We start from the raw sequence: 25,863 nt of genomic DNA on the forward strand, positions 1-25,863 counted from the left end.
GATGGATCACACCAGAGCGATGTGATTTTTTTCCCAAATGCAAACGTGGGTCCTGCAGCATTTCTGAGATGATTCCACCTCAATGTTAAGTATAGGAAAGTGGAAAATCGCTCTAAAAAGCTCAATTACAGCACGATTTTCAAAGCATTTTTTTTTACATGTGCTCAAACTCTGGATGGGAATGGCAGGTGGAGGACTACTTTAAGGCTACTTTTTTATTAAATTATATACTTGGACATAAATCCACCACCCAGAGAGTAAGCTACTGTAATACATGAGCTACAGTAAAACAAGAGAATATTAAGTTTGGTTCCACTGAATTCCCAATCCAACAGATTTTCTCAGTCTTACTATTCTGTTATGATCTAGGGAAACTTCACCTGACTTTTTGGCCCAGTTGGTTCTTTTTCAGTAAGGGGCACAGAGGGTGATGTTATGGTTGGTATATGTTGTACTTACAGGATGTGAGCTTCTCAAATGCCTTATTTTGTATTTTCCCAAACTCTTTTTCTTCTTTTTCTCCGCAGACCTTTATAGTAATAAACAAAGGAAAAACAATCTTCAGATTTAGTGCCCAGCCTTCCATGTATATTTTAAGTCCTTTTAACCTACTAAGAAGATTCGCTATTAAGATTTTGATACATTCATATCCTTTTCTAAGATGTATTTCTTTTGATCTGCAATCTTTCATTGATATGTTTTTGTAAGTAAAGTTTATTTTAGATGATTCTTTAAATGCACAGAAAACACTTTTGTAAATGGCAATTCCATTTACTGGATCATGGCAGAAATTTTAATGTCTAAAAGTTGTAATAATATCCTTCAAACTCCCTTTGTAGCAAACTGTTTATTTGAGCTGGTTGCCTGATCACCCCGACCCCCCCCCCCCCCCACACACACACACACACGCACACAGCTTGTGGGAGAGCACTCTGGTTCAATTGCCTTTTTAAAGGAACCCGAGGTGAGAGACATATGGAGGCTGCCATATTTATTTCTTTTTAAACAGTACCAGTTGCCTGGCAGTCCTCCTGCTCATCTTTCTGGTCAGCAGTGTCTGAATCACACCTGAAAGAAGCATCCAGTGTCAGACTTGAGTCAGAGACATCTGATCTGCATGCTTGTTTGGGGGCGTTCTCAGAGGCTCCACAGGACAACCAGGCATTGTGCATTGTTAAAAAGGATATAAATATGTCACCCTCCATAGTAGAATTACTTTTACAGCAGTTGTGAGAAAGCAGAGGGTAATATTAAAAAAACAAAAACAAATTGTGCTTTAGCTGAAAATATATAACATTATGGCCCTTATTCAATTTATTTTTTCTTCTAAGTTTTCTCCTAAGAGATAATTTTTCATCTTTTGTCTAAAATAACTTTTTTCTCTTTGCAATTAAAAAAAGTAACAATAATTAGGCAAAAAGGTACTTCCAAATTTATTCTAGGTATTTTCTTGCTTGCTGGTGGCTTAAAAGGCATTTTATGTATAATGTGAAAATATCACCTAGGAGAAAAATTAAGAGAAAAAGTGAATTGGATCGGTCCCAATTTCTGATTTTTCTTATATGAAGCTCTTCTTGACATCATTGTGTTGTTTGTTGTACATCTTGAGAATGAATGAAGAATATTACTTAAAGGAACACTTAAGTCATGCAAAAGAAAATGAGTTTTACTCACCTGGGGCTTCCACCAGCCCCCTGCAGCTGTCCGGTGCCCACGCAGTCTCCATCAGATGCTCCTGTCCCCCGCCGGCAGCCACTTCCTGTTTCAGCAACAGGCGACGACAGTCTGGGAATGCGAGTGATTCTTCGCGTTCCTGGGCGCAATAGCAGTATAGAGGCGCTATTGTGGCCTGGAACACGAAGAATCACTCACGTTCCCAGCCTGTCGGCGCCTGTCGCTGAAACCGGACGTGGCTTCCGGCGGGGGACGGGAGCATCTGATGGAGACTGCGTGGGCACCGGACAGATGCAGGGGGCTGGTGGAAGCCCGAGGTGAGTAAAACTCATTTATTTTTACATGACTTAAGTGTCCCTTTAAGATAAAAAAGAAAGACTTTTTGTGCTTACCCTTTGACAAAGGTGCCTGGCTCTTCTAATGACCATGTATGCTATTACTCCGTTGTTATTGCCTGAGGAAACGGGATCAAACCTGCGAAACACATTGCATTGTCCCATGGAGTATGTGGATAAACTTGTTCTATTTGAGAAACACATTGGCAATTTTTGTGTCTGCTAGGAGGAGGTAAGTCCACCACTGCCTCCTCATGTTTTAAACTTTTTAGATACTTTTATGCTTTTGGCACCTCTGTATCCATACTACGCTACCCTTATACTTGGCTGGTGCAAGAAAAATCTGTAATTTAAAGTACACTAAAAAAAAAAGCAGATTTTACTTTTTTAGGGCTTCTTCCAGCCCCTTATAATCTTTGAAGCCCCTCAGTTTCTTCTGGGTCCTCTCCTTTTGTGCAGCTGTCACCCCTCGCAGCTATGGCGCATACTCTGCTTCATCCGTATGCCTCCTTGATTGCATGTGCAGAATGCTCCTTGTCAGGGCAGAATTATTCCAGAAGGAACGCAGATGGGACAGAGCATGCACCATAGCTTCGACCCAACCAAGTCAGAGCTTTTAATGAGAGCCAAAGAAGAAAAAAAGCAGAGGCTACACAGGACAGCCAGGCAATATACATTGTTGAAAAAGAAAATATGTTAGCCTCCATATGTCTCTTACCTCAGGTTCACTTTCATTCTAGGCTCACTTTTACAACAGTTGTGAGGAAGCAGAGGAAGTATTATTTTTTTTTTACATATAAAATACATATTGTGCTTCAGATGAAGTCAGGGGATTATACGGTATATACAGGGCAGTTTCTAGGCTAAAATGCACCCAGTGCGAGAGTGTAAAAATTGCGCCCCCCCCCCCGTGCTGGAGCCAGTTATAGGTGCCTGCAGTATAGGTTAGCTAGATCTAGTTGCACTCAGTATAGGTAGTGGGCTATAGGTCCCCCCAGTATAGGTAGCCAGGCATAGGTGCCCCAGTATAATTGCCCCCAGTATAGATTAGCCAGGTAGGTGCCTCCAGTATAGGTATCCAGTATAGTTCAAGGGCGGACTGGCCAGGGGGGAAGAGGGGCAATCTCCCTCCAGGCCGCCTTTCATTCAGTGATTTAGGGCAGGTCTGGTGTCTGGTGTATTCAGGTTTGTTGTAAGGCAATGTAAAACTTGAGGCTAGCTGATAAAAGTGCAATCAGAGGACAGGCAAGCTGGTAAATATACACAGCATGATGCAGAGCTTGCCTGGAGGGTCCGTGGGCAAACTTCTGTCTAGTCTCTCCATATTGTTATTATGACTGCATGTGTGGATAAGGTGTTATACAAGTTAAAGTTTTTGACAGTCCCTAGACTCCAGAAGGGCTACTTTCTGACTTGTGTGAGAGACTGGCAGGGACAGGAGTCCTATTACAGGCAAGTAGCCTCTGTGTGATGTGCAATACAGATAAGTTCGCTGCTCCATCTCAGGCTATTCTCAGTCTCACTCCACTCCTCCTCTCTCTGGGCTAGTGCACGCCAAAATCACAATAGCAATCGCTAGCAATTTGTGAGTGTGATTCTGTGAAGCGATTTTCAGAGCGATTTTTTTAATGAATTGCTCCAAAACATGCTACATGCAGTATGTAGCATTTCTTGGAGCAATTCATTAAAAAATAGCTCTGAAAATCGCTTCACAAAATCACACTCACAAATTGCTAGCGATTGCTATTGCGATTTTGGCGTGCACTAGCCGAGAGAGGAGTGGAGAGAAATTGAGAATAGCCTGAGATGGAGAAGAGAGCTTATCTGTATTGCACATCACACAGAGGCTACTTGCCTGTAATAGGACTCCTATCCCTGCCAGTCTCTCACACAAGTCAGAAAGTAGCCCTCCTGGAGTCTAGGGACTGTCAAAAACTTTAACTTGTATAACACCTTATCCACACATGCAGTCATAATAACAATGGGGAGAGACCAGACAGATGTTTGCTCACGGACCCTACAGGCAAGCTCTGCATCATGCTGTGTATATTTACCAGCTTGCCTGTCCTCTGATTGCACTTTTATCAGCTAGCCTCAAGTTTCACATTGCCTTACAACAAACCCAAATAAATAGACACCAGACCTGCCCTAAATCACTGAATGAAAGGTGGCCTGGGGGGAGATTGCCTCCCTTCCTCCCTGACCAGTCAGTATAGCTGTATACAGTGCTTCCCTGAGCTAATTACTCTGCAGTCCCCTGGGGAGAGGGAGGGAGAGTTCACAGCGCCCTTTCACTGACTGCGCTCAGGGCTGTCGCACGGCTGCACGGCCCCTACAAACGGGCCTGGGTATATAACAATTTCTGAGTTTGCTAATATGAAGTTCTGCTTGACATTATTGTGTTGCTTGTTATATATCTTGAGAATGGTTGAATAATATTACCTAAGATTTAAAAAAAAAGAAAGACGTTAAAAGCTGCTATTAGCAGCTATAAATGGTAAATAGTGGCTATAAACCTTGGGGCACGCAAATTACTGTTTATAGGTGCTATTCACAGCTTTTAACATAGCCACCTATGGCGACACCTGTTGTGAACAGGATGCCCTGCTTTGCACCCAGTGGCCACTAGAGGTCACAGTTTTTTCAGTAGGCTCTCTGTTACCCTGAATAAGAAGCCTGTTCTAAATGCATTATTATGTGAAATCTCAACAGTTATCTGAGGTTGGGATCAGAATCTAAATAAAGTGTCACTGTATTAATATTGTTTTCAGTATTCCCATACACTAACTTACCCTTTAACCTCCACTTTAGCTATAAACATTTTTATTATTTTATGTTAAAATTGACATGCTTATTTTTAAAAAAATGTTTTTTATGTAATGAATAAACACTATGCTTCCTTGACCTCAGTATACAGTATTTAGCATGATCATTATGTGCACTATTTTGACCAACTGCGTATTCATGACTTTTAGTAATCCTCCAGAATGGTCTAAACAAGTGGAGTAAGTACATATCTTTTACTACTGCTCAAGCAATATTGCATGGAAGCTGTCTGCATGCTAGCTAATAGTCCTGATTTACTATAAAATTGTTTTATAAAGAATAGATTGTGAGTGCAGCAGAAGATTTCAGGTGGATTGATATCTGCATAAAAATTGGCTGTTTAAAGAGACACTGAAGCAACAACAAAAAAAATGATATAATGAATTGGTTGTGTAGTACGGATAATTACTAGAACATTAGTAGCAAAGAAAATATTCTCATATTTTTATTTTCAGTTATATAGTTTTTTTTATAACATTACATCATTCTCTAATATTTGCAGTTTAAACACTACTCAGCATTCTAAATGATTTTACAGAGCAGGCCAGTGAACGTTTGAACTGTTCTCTGCAGGAAAACAATACAGTGCCAGACACTTGAGATAATAAGCTTCAGAAGACAGAGCTCTCTGCGACTTTGAAAATTTTGGAGCTCAATGGTTTTTTTGCATAGATACAAGTATAGTTTCTTAACTCTTCCTGTACTGGAAACCATATTAGACTTATGTCTCTGCTCCTCAAATCAAATCATTTTATCATAATTTTTTTTCGCTTCAGTGTCTCTTTAACAGATCAGTGTATGGTCACGTATATACACTGAAGACACAAGTACTAAATTGTTGATTTTAAAACATCTCCAACAACACTGAAACCATCATTAAATGAATATTTTTAAATAATTTAGTTTAATTGTATTGACATTTTCTTGCCCTTCCATTAAACCAAATAAATACATTTTGGATCGAAAACTATCAAAATTAATTGACTGTACTTAATTTGTCAGTTGTTTTTTTCATAGATTTGATAATTTTACTGGATCGAAAGTGCCATTAATTGCAATTTAATTGTGTCACCAGTGTGGCCACCAACATTAGACTTTGCCACACTGAATGTAATTTGGACAGACCGCTGAGTATGTGTAGCGGCACCGCCAGTTGAGTTGGGTGCCAGATGTTACTCATTGTAAAAATATTGGTAATCTGTCCTTACCGAAATTTTCCTATTGACTTACCTGTAAATATATTTTAACAACTGCTTGCAAATAATGTATTAACATATTTGGCACCGGCAAAACTTACATGATTTTTCTTTTTGCTGTTCACAGGTACACCTTCACTGGAATTTATACATTTGAATCACTTGTGAAAATCATTGCAAGAGGTTTTTGTATAGACAGTTTTACATTTTTGCGGGATCCATGGAATTGGTTAGATTTCAGTGTTATTATGATGGCGTAAGTATCCTTTTTCTTTAGTCTTCTGATGCTTTATTTATTTAGATACCGTTCCAATACTTCCAATGCAGGGCACAGAGCATGTAGTGTAGTGATGAGGGGTGCAAAGGACCCTTTTTTACCAGTTCACAGAAAAACTCAATTTTCTGGCTGATGTATTAGCTAATCAGAGATGAGTTTCTCTTGATTTGACTCCAGTGCATATCCTAGTTTGTATGATGAGATTCATTTAGTTCTAATTTGATATATAACAGTACTTTTTAAACCCTACTTATACAAGTACCATATCACAGTTTTTGCTGTGTTCAAGTACTTCATAACCCACTGACAACTGCCACATGGTGTCACATGCTTGTGTTGCCAGCATCCCCTAAGGAATAGTATATGATCTTCAAAAGGTCCAGCAGAACCCATACAAACCCACACAGCAGATCAGTCATGAACTTTGTGGTATATAGTTCTGGTAGCTGAAACCTGAGTGGGCAGCATCGCCCAACAAGGCACTTCTGTGCTAAAGATCTGAGCAGCCCTACATACCACTCCTATACTTTGGAAATACTAACCCACAGCTAGTGCCCAACACATCAACATCTGAAACTTCAATTTAATTATTTTTTTTTTAGAGCCGCTGAACTTTTTCCAATCATAGGTTGATGAATTTAGCAGTAACACGGTGCCTTAAGGTGGCCATTAACATCCAATTTCCCGAACAACTGACCATCCAATCCAATGTCAGTGATCAATAGGAAAAGATTGTTCAGGTCAAGCAAAGGAGAAAAAAATGATAAGTAATCCGATCAGACTAAAAGAATTGTTTTGGAAATTGGTATTAGTGGAACGATCATTGATGGGCACCACTAATGGCACCACATCCGATCAATCATACAGTTGATCGTTCAGGAGATTCTACATTATTGGGCACCTATAGAGTAAAGCTGCATCTGGAAGTCTGTTGGAGCCCATGTAGATGTTTTGGCTGATTTGGGATGCACTTGGACATGATTAGAGAGGTGTTCTAGAAATCTTGTGATAGACTTGCTACAGTAATGCCCTGCTAGGAATTGCTGTAATGTAGAGTTTTTATTTATTTTTATTATATTTTAGCATAGGAATTCTTTGTAGATGCTCAGGTTGAGCTGTGACCATGGGAAGTTTAGCAGACTATTCCCATGATCCTCAGTAGAGGGACTGAGCAAGAAGCACAAGGACGTTTTTGTTTTGAAACTACCTGTATTCAGCCACCGATAATCTCATAAAAAGCACTGCGAAAAAATGCATCACTGTCGAAAGGTGCCCATTAACAGTAAAATATTTTCCTCAGATGTGATCTTTTGATCATATATAAATATATATATATATATATATATATATATATATATATATATATATATATATATATATATATATATATATATATATATCAAAAGTGATTGGAAGGTAATTATAAATTGTTCTCGTACACGGGTCAATTTTACATACAATCTCCAAAGAGTATGTGCGCAATAGTGCATGAGCTAAGAGTCATACATTTTCAAATAAATGACAGGGAATGATGTTAGAAACAATCAGAAGTTGATGATTATGAGGTACTGCAGAATACTATGGTAAAATGTAGTACTACCATGTGTCTGTGGCAAATTTAGCTTTCTTGAGTTTTTGGAGTATAGAGCTGTTATCCATTCAGAAGATTGCTGTGAACGATTAAAATGTCACATTAAGAAGATGATTTAAAAAAAAATCTACAGTAATCAAAAGGTTCAGTAATTATTGATTATTCTCAATAAATGATTTGATTTGAGCACTTTTTCAGTCCAGATTGTAGAATCTACAGTGATCAGAAGGTTCAGTAATTGTTAATTATGCTCATAAATGATTTGATTTGAGCACTTTTTCAGTCCAGATTGTAGAATCCAACATCTGGATTGATAACATTTTTTAAATCAATCAATCAATCAATCATAAAATAATTTCACGTACATTTTCTCCACATGCGGCGTGATTTTTTTGTAGAATTTGATCAAAAAAACTCTGATCTAATGTTCACATCTGAGGAAAAATGTTTATTCCTAGACTTATATATGAGTTGCTATAGAAAGCTTAATGCAAGTCCTACATTTTCCCATTTACTCTCTCACAATCTGCTTTCTCCCATTGGTGCAGCTGTAGACCACCCTTATCTGCCTATTGTCCCGACAGTTGTTATTGATATTACTTTGTTACCTACTTTTTGATACTTTTTCTATTGCAAAGTACAGAAATGTTACCTTGTAGAGAAGGTAAAAAATTATCTCCTGGGAATACGCTCAGGAGAATAGTTACCGTAATTGCATAAAGGCCCTAGGCCCATATTCGACTAACTTTTCCTCCTGAATTTTCTCTCACATTATATTTTCACACCTTCTTGTCAATAAAATACATTTTAAACCACCAAGAGGCAAAATACTCAAAATAATTTTACAACTACTTTTTCACCTATATTTTGAAAGAAAAGGTGAAAAATTAAAAAGATTAAAAAAAATTATCTCACAAAGAGAAAACACTCACCTTCCTTTTCTTAGGTGATGTTTTCACACTTTATCAATAAAATGCATTTCCAGCCACCAGCATAACACTACTATAAAGACACTCGGAAGTAGTTCACAGAGCTCAATTGCATTGCAGAATAATTATGCATGTTGACAGTCACTGCCCATACAATTCTATAGGAATGTTCGCAGCACTGCATTGTAACTGATCATGCTATTCTAACTTGCTCAATGCAGGCTTTGCACGAAAGTCTATGTTCAGTCTCCATTGCAGTTCACACACATTATAACGTGTGCGTTTTGGAATGGACTACTGTGAATCCAGCCCCAGACTAATTTTGACAGTAGTCTTTTACCTACTTTTTGGTATTTTTAAATTGCAAATTGTTGAAAAATTATTTTTTTAACAGAAAAAAAATAAATATCTCCTCAGTGATAACTTTAAAATTTCGCCTGAGTTTTCACTTAGGTGATATTTTTACATCTTTGCAATAAATTGGCTTTGAAGCCACCAGCAAGCAAGAAAATAAATATAATAATTTTGACAGTGCTTTTTCACCTATTTTTTTTGGAAATTTTTAAATGGCAGAGTGCTGAAAAGTTATTTCAACAACTATCTCCTAGGAGAAAACTTAAATCAAAAAGTGAATCGCATATGGTCCATAGGCCCATATGCAATTAACTTTTTTTTCCTGAGTTTTCTCCTTGTTGATATTTTTGCACCATGTCAACAAAATGGCTTTTAAACCACCGGCAAGTAAGAAGAAACTCAACATAATTTTGACAGTACTTTTTTACCTACTGTGGGATGCGAAAGTTTGTGCAACCTTGTTAATCGTCATGATTTTACAGTATAAATCGTTGGTTGTTACCATAAAAAATATCAGTTAAATATATCATATAGGAGACACACACAGTGATATTAACTTAAACTGAGCCTGTGGTCTTCCATTTCCTCAATATGTTCCTAACTGTGCAAAAAGACAGCTGAAATCTCTGAGACAGTTTACTGTATCCTTTCCCTAAACCATGATGGTGAACAATCTTTGTCTTCAGGTCATTTGAGAGTTGTTTTGACACCCCCATGTTGCTACTCTTCAGAGAAAGTTAAAAGAGGAGGTAAACTTACAATTGACGCCTTTAAATACTCTCTCATAATTTGATTCACCTGTTGTAACGATCGGTGTCAGCACACAGAGAGAATCTGATTATTGGTGATCTGCAGTATCACCAAGAATACAGATATATACCTGATTATTAATGATATGCAGAATCACCAATAATCCAAGTAAAACTAACCTCTAGACACCTCTATAGTGTGAGTGTTTGGTGCAACAGTAATGACTTTGAGTGGGACCACCCGAGGAGCAGGTGGTCCTTGGCAGTATGGGAAATACCTCCCTCTGGGAAATGCAAAAACCTTCCAGAAGCCTGAGACATCCAATGGGGTGGAGCCCCAGGCTGGATAGCAGGAAGGACCTGAGGCTAAGTGACACCTGGAAGGTGAGTGTCACCAGCAGGTCTGAAGACTAATCTCTCAATGGAGAGGGATACCTTTCAAGGTCGGGCAAGCCAGGTCGGCAACACACAGGCAGATAAGGTACAGAGACAGAAGGCTGATTCGGTAACCAAGGGCAGGCAGGGTTGGCAACAGGTAATCAGATATGCGTAGGTACCGAATCAGAAAGCAGAGGGATAGTCAGGAATGCAATAGGTCATAACAGATATCAAACAATGCCTAGTCTTGGGTGTGAGGTCCTTGGTCTCAACACCCTGGAACTAGTCTGAAGTATAATATGATGGTACACAGTATCCCTAGTCTTGGGTGTGAGGTCCGTGGTCTCGACACCCTGGAACTAGTCTGAAGTATAACACAACGATAACACAGAATCCCTAGTCTTGGGTGTGAGGTCCGTGGTCTCGACACCCTGGAACTAGTCTGAAGTATAACACAACGATAACACAGAATCCCTAGTCTTGGGTGTGAGGTCCGTGGTCTCGACACCCTGGAACTAGTCTGAAGTATAACACAAAGATAACACAGAATCCCTAGTCTTGGGTGTGAGGTCCATGGTCTTGACACCCTGGAACTAGTCTGAAGTATAACACAAAGATAACACAGAATCCCTAGTCTTGGGTGTGAGGTCCGTGGTCTCGACACCCTGGAACTAGTCTGAAGTATAACACAAAGATAACACAGAAGTAATCTGGCTCAGTGTGAATTCCCAGGTCCTCCTGGTTCTAACACACTGTGGGTTCTGACTATGGTCTGAGTGCTTTCACGTAAGTGTTCGCAACGGCAGACAACTTGACACTGACCAGCAGTGACTATATATAGAGCGGCACTCTCGGGCGCCACCCATAACCGATCAACCAATAGCCACTTGCTCTGGAGTCAGCTGACCAACCTGGTCAGCTGATCCCTCCTCGTTTGTCATAAAGGTTCTGCCTCTCAGCGTGCGCGCGCGTATTCCTCAACCTGTGTGAACTAACAGACCCAGCCACACCAGACGCACGCTGCTGCGTGCAAACCGTCCCGCTGGACGCAGAATCAGCCGCCTTGCTACCAGTACACGCGGCGGCTTTTCCGCGATCTATTACACCTGTGTTTGTAGGTCAGTGGTCACTGAGCTTACCAAGCCAATTTGAGTTCCAATAATTAGTTCTAAAGGTTTTGGAATCAATAAAATGACAACAGTGCCCAAATGTATGCACCTGTCGAATTTTGTTTAAACAATTATTGCGCACTTTCTGTAAATCAAATAAACTTAATTTCGCTTCTCAAATATCCCTGTGTGTGTCTCCTATATGATATATTTATCGTAACAACAAACAATTTATACAGGAAAATCATGACCATTAACAAGGTTTCCCAAACTTTTGCCTCCCATTGTATTTTTGGTATTTTTTCAATTGCAAAGTGCTGAAAGGTTATTATAAGGATAAGTTGAAAAAATATCTCCTAGGAGAAAACTCAGGAGAAAAAGTAAATTGCATATGGGCCCTAATGCAATTAATTTTTTCACCTGAGTTTTCTCCAAGGAGATTTTTTTTTATCTTCTATTCAACATTACTTTTCAATGCTTTGCAACTGAAATAGCACCAAAAAGTAGGTGAGAAAGGTACTATCAAGATTATTTTGAGTATTGTCTTACTTGATAGTGGTTTAAAAGGCATTTTATTGCCAATTTTGAAAATATCACCTAGGAGAAATCTAAGGAGAAAAAGTAAAGTGCCCTGGGGCCATATGCAATTCACTTTTTCTCCTATGTTTTCTACTAGGAGATCATTTTTCATCTTTTATTTAAACAAACTTTTTCGCATTTTGCAACTGAAAATGTACCAAAATGTAGGTGAATAACTACTATCAAAATTATTTTGAGTAGTTTCTTGCTTGCTGGTGATTTAAAATCCATCTTATTTACAAGGTGTGAAAATATCACCTCAGAGGAAAACTTTTCCTCCTTAGTTTTCTCCAAGTTGACATTTTTAAACTTGTCAATAAAATGCATTTTAAGCCACCAGAAAGCAAGAAAATGCTCAAAATAATTTTATTAGTCCCTTTTCACTTACTTTTTTGTACTTTTTTAGTTGAAAAGTGCTGGAAAGGTATTTTAAATTGAAAATGAAAAATTATCTCCTAGGAGAAAACTCAGGTGAAAAAGTGAATTGCATATGGCCCCCAGTCTCTTATTGTTCTCATATATCTTAATGTAAAGTTCCAGGATACATGCAGTAGGAAGCCTCAGCTTTCAAATGAAGATGTGCCAAACAATCCGCACAGTCAGTGCCTTTTTCAGTGCCACAGTTTGCTGCTAGAAAACAGCCAGGGGTCAAGCTGTAGCTATGCAGTATTTAGACATTACACACTACATTTATTAAACAAAAAGTGTTGCACAGTACCTGTTGGCAAGTACCAATCTGGGGGATGAATACCTGTATTGGCATATACTAGTATTGTAGGTTTACCACTGCCCTACCTACTAATGTGATATTATAAAGCTGCAGTGCCACAGATCACAATGAGAGTCCTGAGTAGGCGAAACTTGTAGGTGGCTTTGTTCAGCATTTGTGGTGGGAGGACAGTAGGGAGACAAATGACCTCCTGGTCATAATAGCTTTTTGTTATGTAGCACTTTAAACAGGGAATTATTTTTATACACATCAAATTTACAGCCACTTTGCTGCAAAACACCACAATTTCAGCTCGAACAGTGCTTGTTGTAAATCACGCAGTCACACATCTCACCTTTTTAATTTGGCCCTTAAAAGTGTACAAGCTGTGCAAGATGGAGTGTACTATCATACTACAATGCATAAATGCTATTTTAGTGGCCATTTTTCCTCAGCTGCTGGACCCACAAAGTGGCATCTGTCTCTAAAGTGGTCTAGCATGTGGACTTACAAGACTTCAATCTCCAACTAGGGTGAATTTCTTTAGGCCAATTTTTTTTTATAATCATATAACCTCGCCCAACAATTGCTGTGGGCTGCCTCAAACTTTGAATAAGTCCCTTAGGAACGAACTGGATAATGTTGGGTTTACATGAATCTATTCACACCATTACAAGTAACTCTGATTTGATTCTGCAGGTATATAACAGAGTTTGTAAACCTAGGCAATGTTTCAGCTCTGCGCACTTTCAGAGTTCTGAGAGCTTTGAAAACTATATCTGTAATACCAGGTAAGGTGGTCTGCAGTGAATGTTAGGTGTTGGATAGGCCCTGTGACGTACTTCCTGTTGTAGTTTTGTGTTTTGTCATTGTGTTTGTGTGTGACCTCCCTTATTACAGATATGTGACAGAGTTTGTGGACCTTGGGAATGTCTCAGCGCTGAGAACATTCAGAGTTCTCCGAGCTTTGAAAACTATCTCTGTCATTCCAGGTGAGATAACGTTTAAACACTAAGGCTGATCTTTCATATATTTTGTTTGGTTTCTTTCAAAAATGGTAAAAAGCATTTTTGATTGGCTTTGCAGTCTGGTTTTCTCTTAGGAATGTAAGATACATTCTTCATCTCACACTGATCCTTTTAGAATAAAATTAATCAGTCTTTTTTTTAAAGGACACATGGGCTTTAGGAAATTAAAGCACAGTTCTAGGCACAAATGTTTTCTTAGTAACATAATATTGCCTTCTTAAAGTAAATCTGAAGCGATTTTAAAAACAAAAAACAGATACTTAACTAAGGAGAGGGAAGGCTCTGAGTCCTATAGAGCCTTCCCGTTCTCCTCACAGTCCTCTCGTTCCCCCGTAGGCTCCTCTGTTCAAATCTCCCACCGCAGAAGACTTTGAAAGTCTTAGGTAGCCCAAGTCCTCCCAAAGACACCCGGCTCTGTACTGCGTACAGATGGGATAAAAAAGTTGACCTTTACTTACCTGGGGCTTCTTCCAGCCCACTGTAGTTTTTGAAATCCCTTGGTGTCCTCCAGGTTTCCATCATTGTCTCTGTCCCCCTCCGACTAGTCTAGTTGGTGGAAATTGTGCATGTGTGGTCTTATCTGTGCACCTCCTCCTCAATCTCATTGTACCTGCAGAAGATCTTAAACAAGAAACTGTTTAAGCTTGATAGATGAAACTCAGACTAGCAAAGCGCCTTTACAGTGTCAGCCCTGCATCATCAGTCATCACGTGAGGGATTTCGTCCCATCCCTGCCGTACAAAATGCAGTGTACGTGTGTATGAGGCTTTAGCCTGATCAACAGAACAATGCTGATGTGTGTCTCCTTCTGCTGCACCACTTCAGGTTACATTAGATCAAGATTTTTACCTGAAGAAGACTTATTTAACATAAAGAAGGTAACATTCTGGCGCATTCCTAAGTTGTCAGGTGGTATATTTGGATTTGTGCCTAGAGATGGACTTTATGGAGTTGGACATTCTGGTGCAGGTTGAGAAAATAACAGAAAATTACATGACATCAGATGCACAAAATTGGAAAGGCATTACACGTGCAATTATATTTCCCCTTACCTCCTGTCTTGCACAGTGCACTGCCATTGCCATTTCCTCCACTCGCCTCTTGCTTGAAATTGATCGATTTAATTTTTGCCACATGTGTGCCTACTTTCACTTTAATGTCAAACTTTGATACCATACATCATAAAGACTGCCAAGCCTAACTATAACATAAACTTAAGACTTAAAAAAACACAAAACAATTGCATGTATCTTTGATTGGCTTCTTGTATTTTTTTTTTCTTCTTTTCACTTTATTGGCTAAAAGACTGGCTCTAAGACAATGAGGACCTTTTCATGTCCTCAAATAAGTTTAATGTCCAACACAGAAAATTGACAAACTCTCAAGCACAACAATATGTTCATTTGTTGCGTACCTAACAATGAGATGTTAGGGAAAAAAGCATAACTATTATTATTTGCCTATGGTTTTCGGTTTGCTTAGCTTATTTTTTTATGGAAATAAAATGGCTTTTTTTTTTCAAATATAAGACATGAAAGTAATTCAGCCTTGGAGTTTAAATGATTTGCATGAAAACATAAACCCCCCCGGCTTGTCCACCACTCGTGGGAGTGTTTGCTTCATGTGTTATGATGGAAAAGTTGCATGTTTTACTCACCGTTGTTATGTACTGTATTGTCTATTGCAAATTTGTAAGATTTTAAGTATACAATAATTGCTTCGATGACCATTGGTAAAATACACTCTTCCTTTGAGTATGCTATTCTTAGCTTTGCAAGTTACTATCTTTATCTTACCAAGACATATACTAACAGAACTCTACATTGCAAGTTTATGATTCCATGTTCTGTGTTTGGAAATGTCAGTAATCCAAAACTATGCAAGTTACTTGAAGTCTGCAGCTATGCACCTTGCAAGTTTGTATGGCATCTCCATTGGCTCACATGAAGAGATAGATCTACTGGTGATTTCTTAACTAAGTCATGTATTGCTACACTGGATCTTTAAAATTAATCTGTCACCTGCAAAACACACACACGTAACAAAAATATAAATGATGAAAAGAGAATGGCATTGGGTTCTTCACCTTATCAGTGACAATATTTAAAACCGCTTTTCTAATTATCTGTTAATTTCGTAGTAGTGTTAATCCACAACAGACAAGTTTTCATAGGACCTCAGAAAGTCAACTTTATCAGTCTTATGGTACCCATTAATGGTACAATCTAGCAGCCGATCCATCATCTGATTCGATCGTTGTGATCATTTTACAGATCGATCTCATCCATCTAATCAAATTGGACAGCGGGTTTGTGGCGTTTAGTGGGATGACTGATGACTGTTTCTGATTGATCTTCACGATCAAATCAGATGATTAATCGCCCACTAGATTGTATCATAAATGGGTACCATTAGTTGTACCTGCTGTGACCTCACAAAAATTAAAGGCATATATCAGTGCCTCACATTGTCACCCTGCAGGTCTATCTACTTCTTGGATTATTCAACTAGTTTCTTTATTCCTTGGTACAAGTAACTTTTTGGCTGCTCTCAAATCCATGTCTATACCACTTACTTAACTGTTTCAGCCACATGGAAGTGAGAGTCTTATCCAAGGCTGCATTTGCTATAGCTGCACAGACGTGAGAGTCACATTCCGTGCAGTCTGCCAGTTGTCGTGTGCAATCACCATACACGATGGCCTCCACAGCAGGAAAGATTGGTGGAAGGGGACATGCGTTCCCTGAGCGAATCCATGCCTGTGTAGCGAGAATGATTGCTGTTTCAGCCAGTAACAGTGATCATTCTCAAAATGCTTATAGGAAGTACATGACTTCCTATAATGATCATGCTTGTGACTAAAGTCTGACTGGATTGAGTGACATGTGAAATGTGAAGCATGTGAGCCCCCCCCCCCACACACACCCACATGTGATCTCTTGACCCCTGTGGCTGCATTTATTGGCCCAAGGGATCATATGATCGCTTTTTCAATAAATGTTCTCGGTGTCCCTCAGTGATCACTATTACTGCTAGTAATAGTGATCATTGATAAACAAAAAGCAAAAATTGCTTAAAGTGAACCTCCGGACTAAAAATCGACTCAGCAGCACTAAAAAGGCCTGGTGTTTCTTTAACAGTTTCATAGCATCAGAACTTTGTTTCTCTTATCCAAGCCTCATTTTTAGCTGCACAGAAGAAAACTGCCCGGGCTTTTTTCCCCTGATGCTGTGCAAAGCATGATGGGATTTCTGATGTTGTTGCTCTCGTTCTGGTGATTTGGTGCAAATTTTTTTTTGACATTTTGAATTTGACATTTGAAGCCTAGCGTGTGCAGCTGGGAGGGGTTATCAGGACACAGGACAGTTGGAACTGTCTCCTGCTCCTTGTCACCTCCTTTCATCCAAAAAGATGGCTGCCCCCATGACAAAGATGGCAGCCCCCATGAATCACAAACATTTGCCTGTTCTTTTAAAACAGGGTGGGTAAAAAATGATATTACCCATCTATTCTAATTAACATAACTAATGTAACTTAATGGCAGTATGTTTGTTTAGGCTGAAGTTCCCCTTTAAAATAAAAATACTTCGCAAAAGTGTTCATGAGCGCCCCTGATGCCCCACCCCCTCCCTAAAGACAGCGATGGCATCCCTGAACTAATCAGTGTGCCTGAAGGTCCATACCCATGACACGATTTTTGCTGCATTCTTTTTTGCAAAGGGAGACTTTTTTTTTTTTTAACAATGAATGATCGTTTTCACTGTATCATGTAAGATTGTTTAACGAAAATGAGTTTAAGTGGACCTGAACTCAGAACTCCTCTCTGCTTTAAAAGATACACAACAGTATTATAAAATTTAAACATAAAACAATTCTTTGTTACAGCTCATACAAATCCTAAAATTATTTTGCAGTTTCTACTTCCTGATTCATGGAAGCAGACATATTGTTTACAGCCTGTGTTTTCAAATGGGCTTATCTGCTTATCTGCCATAGGCTGTCATGTGACACAGGGGAGATCAAATTACTACATGATATTAGACACAGATGAGGGGGAATTAGACAGCCTAAGCTCTCTAAATACATACAGGGTGCATTTCTCTATGTTTTCATTCTGTCCTGTGCAAGAGTTTGGGTCCACTTTAAACTATGTTTAGCGGCGTGTGGTGATTGCGACTATCATGACAGATCAGTGAGCGAAAGATCGATCAGATCCAGTGCAGTTTCTAGGCTAAAATGCACCCAGGGCGAGTGTGTAAAAATTGCGCCCCCCCAAGCAAGGTATGGGTGCCCGCAGTATAGGTTAGCCAGGTCTAGTTGCACTTAGTATAGGTCCCCCCAGTATAGGTAGCCAAGAATAGGTACCCCAGTATAGGTAGCCAGGCATAGGTGAGCCAGTATAGTTGCCCCCGCTATAGGTTAGCCAGGTAGGTGCCTCCAATATAGGTAGCCAGTATAGTTGCCCCCAGTATAGGTTAGATAGGCAGGCGCCCCCGGTATAAGTTAGTTAGGTAGGTGCCCCAGTACAGGTTAGCTAGGTGGGTGCCTCTAATATAGGTAGCCAGAATAGTTGCCCCCAGCATAGGTTAGATAGGTAGCTGCCCCCCAGTAGAGGTTAGATGGGTAGCTGCCCCCCAGTATAGGTTAGATTAGGTAGCTGCCCCCCAGTATAGGTTAGATTAGGTAGCTGCCCCCCAGTATAGGTTAGATTAGGTAGCTGCCCCCCAGCGTAGGATAGATTAAGTAGGTGCCCCCCAGTGTAGGTTAGATTAAGTAGGTGCCCCCCAGTGTAGGTTAGATTAGGTAGGTGCCCCCCAGTATAGGTTAGATTAGGTAGCTGCCCCCCAGTATAGGTTAGATTAGGTAGCTGCCCCCCAGCATAGGTTAGATTAGGTAGCTGCCCCCCAGTATAGGTTAGATTAGGTAGCTGCCCCCAGCGTAGGTTAGATTAAGTAGGTGCCCCCCAGTGTAGGTTAGATTAGGTAGGTGCCCCCCAGTGTAGGTTAGATTAGGTAGCTGCCCCCCAGTATAGGTCAGATTAGGTAGCTGCCCCCCAGCGTAGGTTAGATTAAGTAGGTGCCCCCCAGTGTAGGTTAGATTAGGTAGGTGCCCCCCAGTGTAGGTTAGATTAGGTAGGTGCCCCCCAGTGTAGGTTAGATTAGGTAGGTGCCCCCCAGTGTAGGCTAGATAGGTAGGTGCCCCCCAGCGTAGGTTAGATTAGGTAGCTGCCCCCCAGTATAGGTTAGATTAGGTTGGTGCCCCCCAGGGTAGGTTAGATTAGGTAGGTGCCCCCAGGGTAGGTTAGATTAGGTAGGTGCCCCCCAGTATAGGTTAGATAGGTAGGTGCCCCCCAGCGTAGGTTAGATTAGGTAGGTGCCCCCCAGCGTAGGTTAGATTAGGTAGGTGCCCCCCAGCGTAGGTTAGATTAGGTAGGTGCCCCCCAGCGTAGGTTAGATTAGGTAGGTGCCCCCCAGGGTAGGTTAGATAGGTAGCTGTCCCCCATAATGGAGGGGGGAGCCGGAGCCGCGGGAAGGGCAGCCCTCCCTCTCCCTCCCTCTCCTGGGCCGCCCTCCGTGCTCCCCCCTCAGATGCAGAGCGCAGCAGCAGCCAGGGAGGAAGCGCTGTAAACAACATACCTCCCTGCGTTCCAAGCGCTGCTCTCTCGCCGCCGGTCTCTTCCTCTCTGCCTATACGATGATACGCACGCTGGTTCCTGTTAGCCGGGAACCAGCGTGTGCATCATCGTATAGGCGGCAGAGAGGAAGAGACCAGCGGCGAGAGAGCAGCGCTTGGAACGCAGAGAGGTATGTTGTTTACAGCGCTTCCTCCCTGGCTCCTGCTGCGCTCTGCATCTGAGGGGGGAGCACGGAGGGCGGCCCAGGAGAGGGAGGGAGAGGTCGGGCTGCCCTCCCCGCAGCTCTGGCTCCCCCCTCCATTTCAGCGCCCACCTCCCAACAGCGCCCCGGGCGGCGGCACGGGCCGCACGGCCCTAGAAACGGGCCTGATCAGATCCACATTGCCCACCATGATAATTTTACTGCGATCGTAGGGGGACCTAGATATATGCACCCACTGCAGTTAGTACACTGTTCAGTAAAAAGGAACATGTGTTCCCATTCACCAGTCAAAGTGTCTGTAGAGAATGACCACAGCATCAGCGAGATGCCGTTGGTCATTCTCAAAGTGAGAGTAAAAACATACACACAACACTTCCTGCGTACTGTTCACAGTACACAGCAATAAAGTGGGGGGACATCTAGTGGCCAAATAGTAAAGAAACCCTACATACATTACATTAAATAAAAATAAGTAAATCCTCCATTAATGAACCCCTTATGTCCGCTCTCTCTTTATAGTTACTTAAATAAAACACTTGTTGCCATTTTAAAAAATGCCATTTAAAAAAATACAAAGATAATTACCTCAGGGACCCAATTTTTTTTTCTACTCTGTATGTCATATGTATGTCATGAGGGTATATTACTATTATTTTTGCAAATAAGGGCTTGATTTTCAAGCTTTTACATGACATACATATTTTAATTTTTTAAGTGCTTGTCATGGCCGATACATGAAATCTGCCGTGGTTGACTTCCTACTTAAAGTTTATGATTTGCTGCCTGCAATGCTGATCCCTTATCTACATGCTTGTTCTAAATATGTCTGATTTAGAAAAGAATACAGTCCAAGGATTAGCATGATAGCTAAGCAAGCAGAAGGTGAGCAGAATTGACAGCCTTAAAAAAGTTACTGTAAAGAAAGGGTAAACACCGCTCACCACACTGCCATTCCAACCAGGAGCAGGACCACGGAAAGCCACACCACATCCAGTATATTGAAAAAAGAAGGTTCCGCTCGACCAGTGTAATAAAATGTCCAATCTTTATTAGCAAAAAGGCATGCTGGACATAGCAAAGTAGCTCATGCGTATCGGAGCCTCACAATCGCTCCTTAGTCATAGCTAGACTAAGGCGTGATTGTGAGGCTACGATACTAGTGAGCTACTTTGCTATGTCCAGCATGCCTTTTTGCTAATAAAGATTGGGCTTTTTATTCCACTGGTCGAACGGAACCTTCTGTTTTCAATATCCTTACAGTTAACCTGAGACATTGAAAGCAAAAACATTTATACTTACCTGGGGCTTCCTCCAGCTCCCTCTGCATCTTTCTGGTCCTTTCCGTTCTGCAGCTGTGAAGTCCACAATCAAACCGAGTTACAGGCCACTGCTCATGCGGGGTCCCAGCCTTCCGCTCCTGTGAGTAAGCGCAGTTACATTCTTAGCAAACTGTGCATGCACAGAACTCTCCCGGGCCGGCTATGGAAATGCAATCAACGGTGCATGCGGCCGGGACAGTAGCTTGCTCAGTTGGGGACTTTACTGTGGCTGACAGCCATGCAATGGCTGGGAGCGGGAGGTAGGTGAGCGAGAAGACCATCTACATGGGGCTGGAGGAAGCCCCACATAAGTAAATATCCTTTACATTAAATGTCTTAGGTACACATTGTTATTGTTTCACTCATGATAAACTGGAAAAGTATATCACTGGATATCTTCTTACATAAACAATTATTAAAATACACTTTCATGAATGCATTACAAGTACTTATTAAGGTGACAGGTCAATTTTAAAGTTATTAAATGTTTCACATGCAAATACAGCATTGCCACTGTAAATATAAAGTGTAAAACGAATGTCTACTTATGCTGTTTAATTCAGTATTCTGTTGGTAGGTACACTGGTTTAAATGTGAACAGTGTTTATCTGTGTAGCATAAAATATGGTTATGATCTTAATGTTAACCAATTTGTATGGCTGTTAATAAGGACATTCATAATGTAAAGAGCAGCAAACAGAAGCCAAGCATAATTTAATGATCTTTGTGCTTCACACACATTCCTACTAATTACTCTACAGTTGTGAGAAAAATTTTGCCTATACTGTACTTAAAAAGTTGTATGCGAAAGTGTGACCTGATATTCCGGTAATATGGTGGGGAAATATTAGCCAGTCACATTTAGCAAAGATAAATAATATTTTAAATTGGTGGTTTAGCAACAGGGGATGCAGAGATTACCACCGCACTGGTGCCCTTGGGACCCCTCCCTCAACCACAGTATCAGCTCTCTATTGTTCCTGTGCTGGTAATTATCACTTCTATAGATGCTTTGAATGGCAATAATCACTAACAAACTGTTCCCCATCCCCTTTCTTGCACCTCTGACACTGTGGTTGTCTTTGACAGATTTTGGTATCAATTGTTATGTACAGGATCTTCTAAAAAAATTAGCATATTGTGATAAAGTTCATTATTTTCTGTAATGTACTGATAAACATTAGACTTTCATATATTTTAGATTCAAATACACACAGCTGAAGTAGTTCAAGCCTTTTATTGTTTTAATATTGATGATTTTGGCATACAGCTCATGAAAACCCAAATTTCCTATCTCAAAAAATTAGCATATTTCATCCGACCAATAAAAGAAAAGTGTTTTTAAAACAAAAAAAGTCAACCTTCAAATAATTATGTTCAGTTATGCACTCAATACTTGGTTGGGAATCCTTTTGCAGAAATGACTGCTTCAATGCGGCGTGGCATGGAGGCAATCAGCCTGTGGCACTGCTCAGGTGTTATGGAGGCCCAGGATGCTTCGATAGCGGCCTTAAGCTCATCCAGAGTGTTGGGTCTTGCGTCTCTCAACTTTCTCTTCACAATATCCCACAGATTCTCTATGGGGTTCAGGTCAGGAGAGTTGGCAGGCCAATTGAGCACAGTAATACCATGGTTAGTAAACCATTTACCAGTGGTTTTGGCACTGTGAGCAGGTGCCAGGTCGTGCTGAAAAATGAAATCTTCATCTCCATAAAGCTTTTCAGCAGATGGAAACATGAACCCACTTTTGACCCAGAAACAGTGGCAGAAGCGCCTGACCGGGGCTACAGAGAAGCAGCACTGGACTGTTGCTCAGTGGTCCAAAGTGAATAAAAGCAACTTGTACATGTCATTCGGAAATCAAGGTGCCAGAGTCTGGAGGAAGACTGGGGACTCGGGGAGAGGGAAATGCCAAAATGCCTGAAGTCCAGTGTCAAGTACCCACAGTCAGTGATGGTCTGGGGTGCCATGTCAGCAGCTGGTGTTGGTCCACTGTGTTTTATCAAGGGCAGGGTCAATGCAGTTAGCTATCGGGAGATTTTGGAGCACTTCATGCTTCCATCTGCTGAAAAGCTTTGTGGAGATGAAGATTTCATTTTTCAACACGACCTGGCACCTGCTCACAGTGCCAAAACCACTGGTAAATGGTTTACTAACCATGGTATTACTGTGCTCAATTGGCCTGCCAACTCTCCTGACCTGAACCCCATAGAGAATCTGTGGGATATTGTGAAGAGAAAGTTGAGAGACGCAAGCAGCAGCAGCAGCGCCGTACAATGTAAACAAAGCGGATTATTTCCGCTTGTGTTTACATTTAGCCTGCGAGCCGCCATCGGCGGCCCGCAGGCTATTCACGGAGCCCCCCGCCGTGAATTGACAGGAAGCAGCCGCTCGCGCGAGCGGCTGCTTCCTGATTAATCAGCCTGCAGCTGGCGACGCAATACTGCGTCGCTGGTCCTGCAGCTGCCACTTTGCCGACGCGCGGTATGAGTGCGCGGTCGGCAAGTGGTTAACATGATGCTTTGGTAAGAAAAACAAAGTTCTGATGCTCTGAAACTGTTAAAGAAACACCAAGCCTTTTCAGTTCTGCTGAGTAGATTTTTAGTCCGGAGGTTCACTTTAAGGTTAGGTGCACCACCTGGGAGTTCTTAGGGTTAGGCATCGGAAGAGGGAGGGTTCTGTGTGAGAGTCAGGTTAGAGCATATTAAATATCAGTAAATATTACCGATATTTTACTTTAAGAATTAAATAATGCATATTGTTAGTTTGACCGATAATCTTCTATCGGCTATTGCTTGCACCCTTTACACAAGCGCCTTTATTAAATGTATGCGACTATGGACACGCCGATCACACTTTAGGTGCAATTCATGGAAAAATACCAGAAATATTGAAGGCGGATTTTTTTTTCTCACAACTGTGTAAATAATACAGGTGAATGTTTACAAAGACAAACAGGATAAACAATAATTTACATTAGCATGTTTTAATTGAAGTGCATGTCTTGCTTATGCTGTGCACACAATCTGCACCTAAAGGATAGCCGTAGTGGCAACAATTCAACTGAGCTGTATTTTGCTTTTTACGCATCAGTTTGTTCCACGTGTATGGCAACGTTTAGCTGTACTGAGCATCACTGGTAAAAATCACAAAATCACTACAATGCTTAATAATAAATGACTATTTCATTAATGCACTAACCACTGAGTTCTTGCTTATAGTCATTATATTACATCTTTTATTTTGTTAGCTCATAAAGTGGTTTTCACTTTGATACAAAAGTCAGACGTGGAATAGACTTTAAAAATGGATTAATATCTGTTATAGTAAATTTTCTTAAAGTAAAAAAAAAAAGCATTAGGAAAAATGGGTATGCACTATTAACTGGAGACAAATTGCATTTTCATAATAACACAATATTCTGTGCTGAGCTATTATCTCTCCAGTGTAATGGCATTGTATTTCCTTTTAATTGGGATGTTGCTGTCTCTTGAAAATGTCTAAGTTTTGTACGTACCTATACTGTACAATGTCAGCTCCCTAAGCCTGATCAAGTACAACTGTCCAGTGCTGTATGGGGCTAGTGCTTTGTGAATTGATGATTATGCAGAACTGTTAAAAGGCAATCAAGGAACATTACTTGTAATGAAAGCTGGTATTTCCCAAACTTTAAAGTTACTGTCCTTATTTTACATGTGCTCCTCTATTATTTCATATTTATAATGACTTTGTTATTTGGCTATCACGATTTCTAAATATTAATATACAATTATTGTCTTATAATATGGCAGTATGTATTACTATTATAATACATATATATTTAGTATTTTAAAATATTGAATGGTTTTTATTAAAGTGGATCAAAGAAGATAATATAAAACAGTAAAACACTGATATAATGCCACTGAAAGGCATATTTACACCTCACTGAAGATAATTGATTACATTGCCAGCTGCAAACAAAATTATCAGATTGTCTTGTAATAAAGTAATTGCTGAGCAAATATTCTCTGCTTACCCCTGGGTACAGTAGAACCTTTTCTGTATTGTTTACTCTGTTAGTTGATCTGTTCATTCTGAATGGCAGGGACAGTCTTTCTGATCAATTAGGCTCTGATTGAAGTGCATGTTGTAATTATTAAACCTTCCAGTGACTTGGAAACCAAGAATATGTTTTTTTTTCATGGGGGGTGGCGCATTTAGGGGGGGGGGGGGGGTCAGGCAGCCGGATTCTAAGTGTGGCTTGCTGGGCATGGTGTCCCCCCTGTAGCCAGATAGATGTCCCCCCTGTAGCAGCCAGCAGCCTTTACTCACCTCCCAGGCTCCAGTGATGAGCCGCTGTGGAACCCTCCGCTCTGGCCGGCATCCCCACTCGTACTGCTGCTCAGTTCTGGGTCGCGGCTTCATGACATCATCATATGTCAGAGCGAGCCGGGATGCCGGTCAGAGCGGAGGGGAGCGCCGATCGCCAGGGGAACGGTAGGAAGGTGAGTGGATCCTCTTCTTTCCCCCTCCCGCCGCATCACTAATAGTGATCACTGCGATCCGCCGCCGATCGTAGTGATCACGTGTTCAGAAGTCAAGTGGGATGGGTCCTGATCACTGAGTGGAGATGTCAGCTGTCATATGACAGCTTAATCTCCCCTCTCAGGTTTGCAAAATCGCAGCGGGATGCTTCGTTTTTTACGGACGTTGACTCTACATCCAGCCAGAGCGGCAGCACCACCTGCTGGACCTAGATTCGCACTACGTAGATCCACGTTAGGTTAATTAAAGGAGCAGTACTGGGGGATACAAGCCAGTAGAATGCTGTCTACTAGAAGGTAGGCTTACTGAGCACGTTCAGCTCATTTTCAGCACTTACTGAGCGCTTTCAGTGCATTATAATTTCCAATACCCTTTACATTTTTTTTTTGTAAAACGGGTTTTGCTTTGCTATTTTTTTAAGCAATGGTTTAAGCTTTCATGTACAA

At 40.8% G+C, this 25,863-nt stretch overlaps 1 protein-coding gene across 6 annotated transcripts in view; it reads left to right on the forward strand.

The window, feature by feature from the left end:
- LOC137545764 (sodium channel protein type 8 subunit alpha-like) overlaps positions 1-25,863 on the forward strand; it is a 456,138-nt gene that overhangs the window by 318,272 nt on the left and 112,003 nt on the right. For 3 of the 6 annotated variants that reach the window (XM_068267360.1, XM_068267356.1, XM_068267358.1), the window contains exons 1-3: positions 4,930-5,014; positions 6,159-6,287; positions 13,607-13,698. In XM_068267360.1, coding sequence (XP_068123461.1) covers positions 4,935-5,014; positions 6,159-6,287; positions 13,607-13,698 — 301 coding nt within the window. In that variant the 5' untranslated portion in view covers positions 4,930-4,934. Of the gene's footprint in view, positions 1-527; positions 647-4,924; positions 5,015-6,158; positions 6,288-13,405; positions 13,498-13,606; positions 13,699-25,863 lie in introns of those variants that run through there. The other 3 variants (XM_068267357.1, XM_068267359.1, XM_068267362.1) reach the window with 2 other exon arrangements.

The sequence above is a fragment of the Hyperolius riggenbachi genome, chromosome 2 (genome assembly GCF_040937935.1).
Source record: "Hyperolius riggenbachi isolate aHypRig1 chromosome 2, aHypRig1.pri, whole genome shotgun sequence".
Taxonomy (NCBI): domain Eukaryota; kingdom Metazoa; phylum Chordata; class Amphibia; order Anura; family Hyperoliidae; genus Hyperolius; species Hyperolius riggenbachi.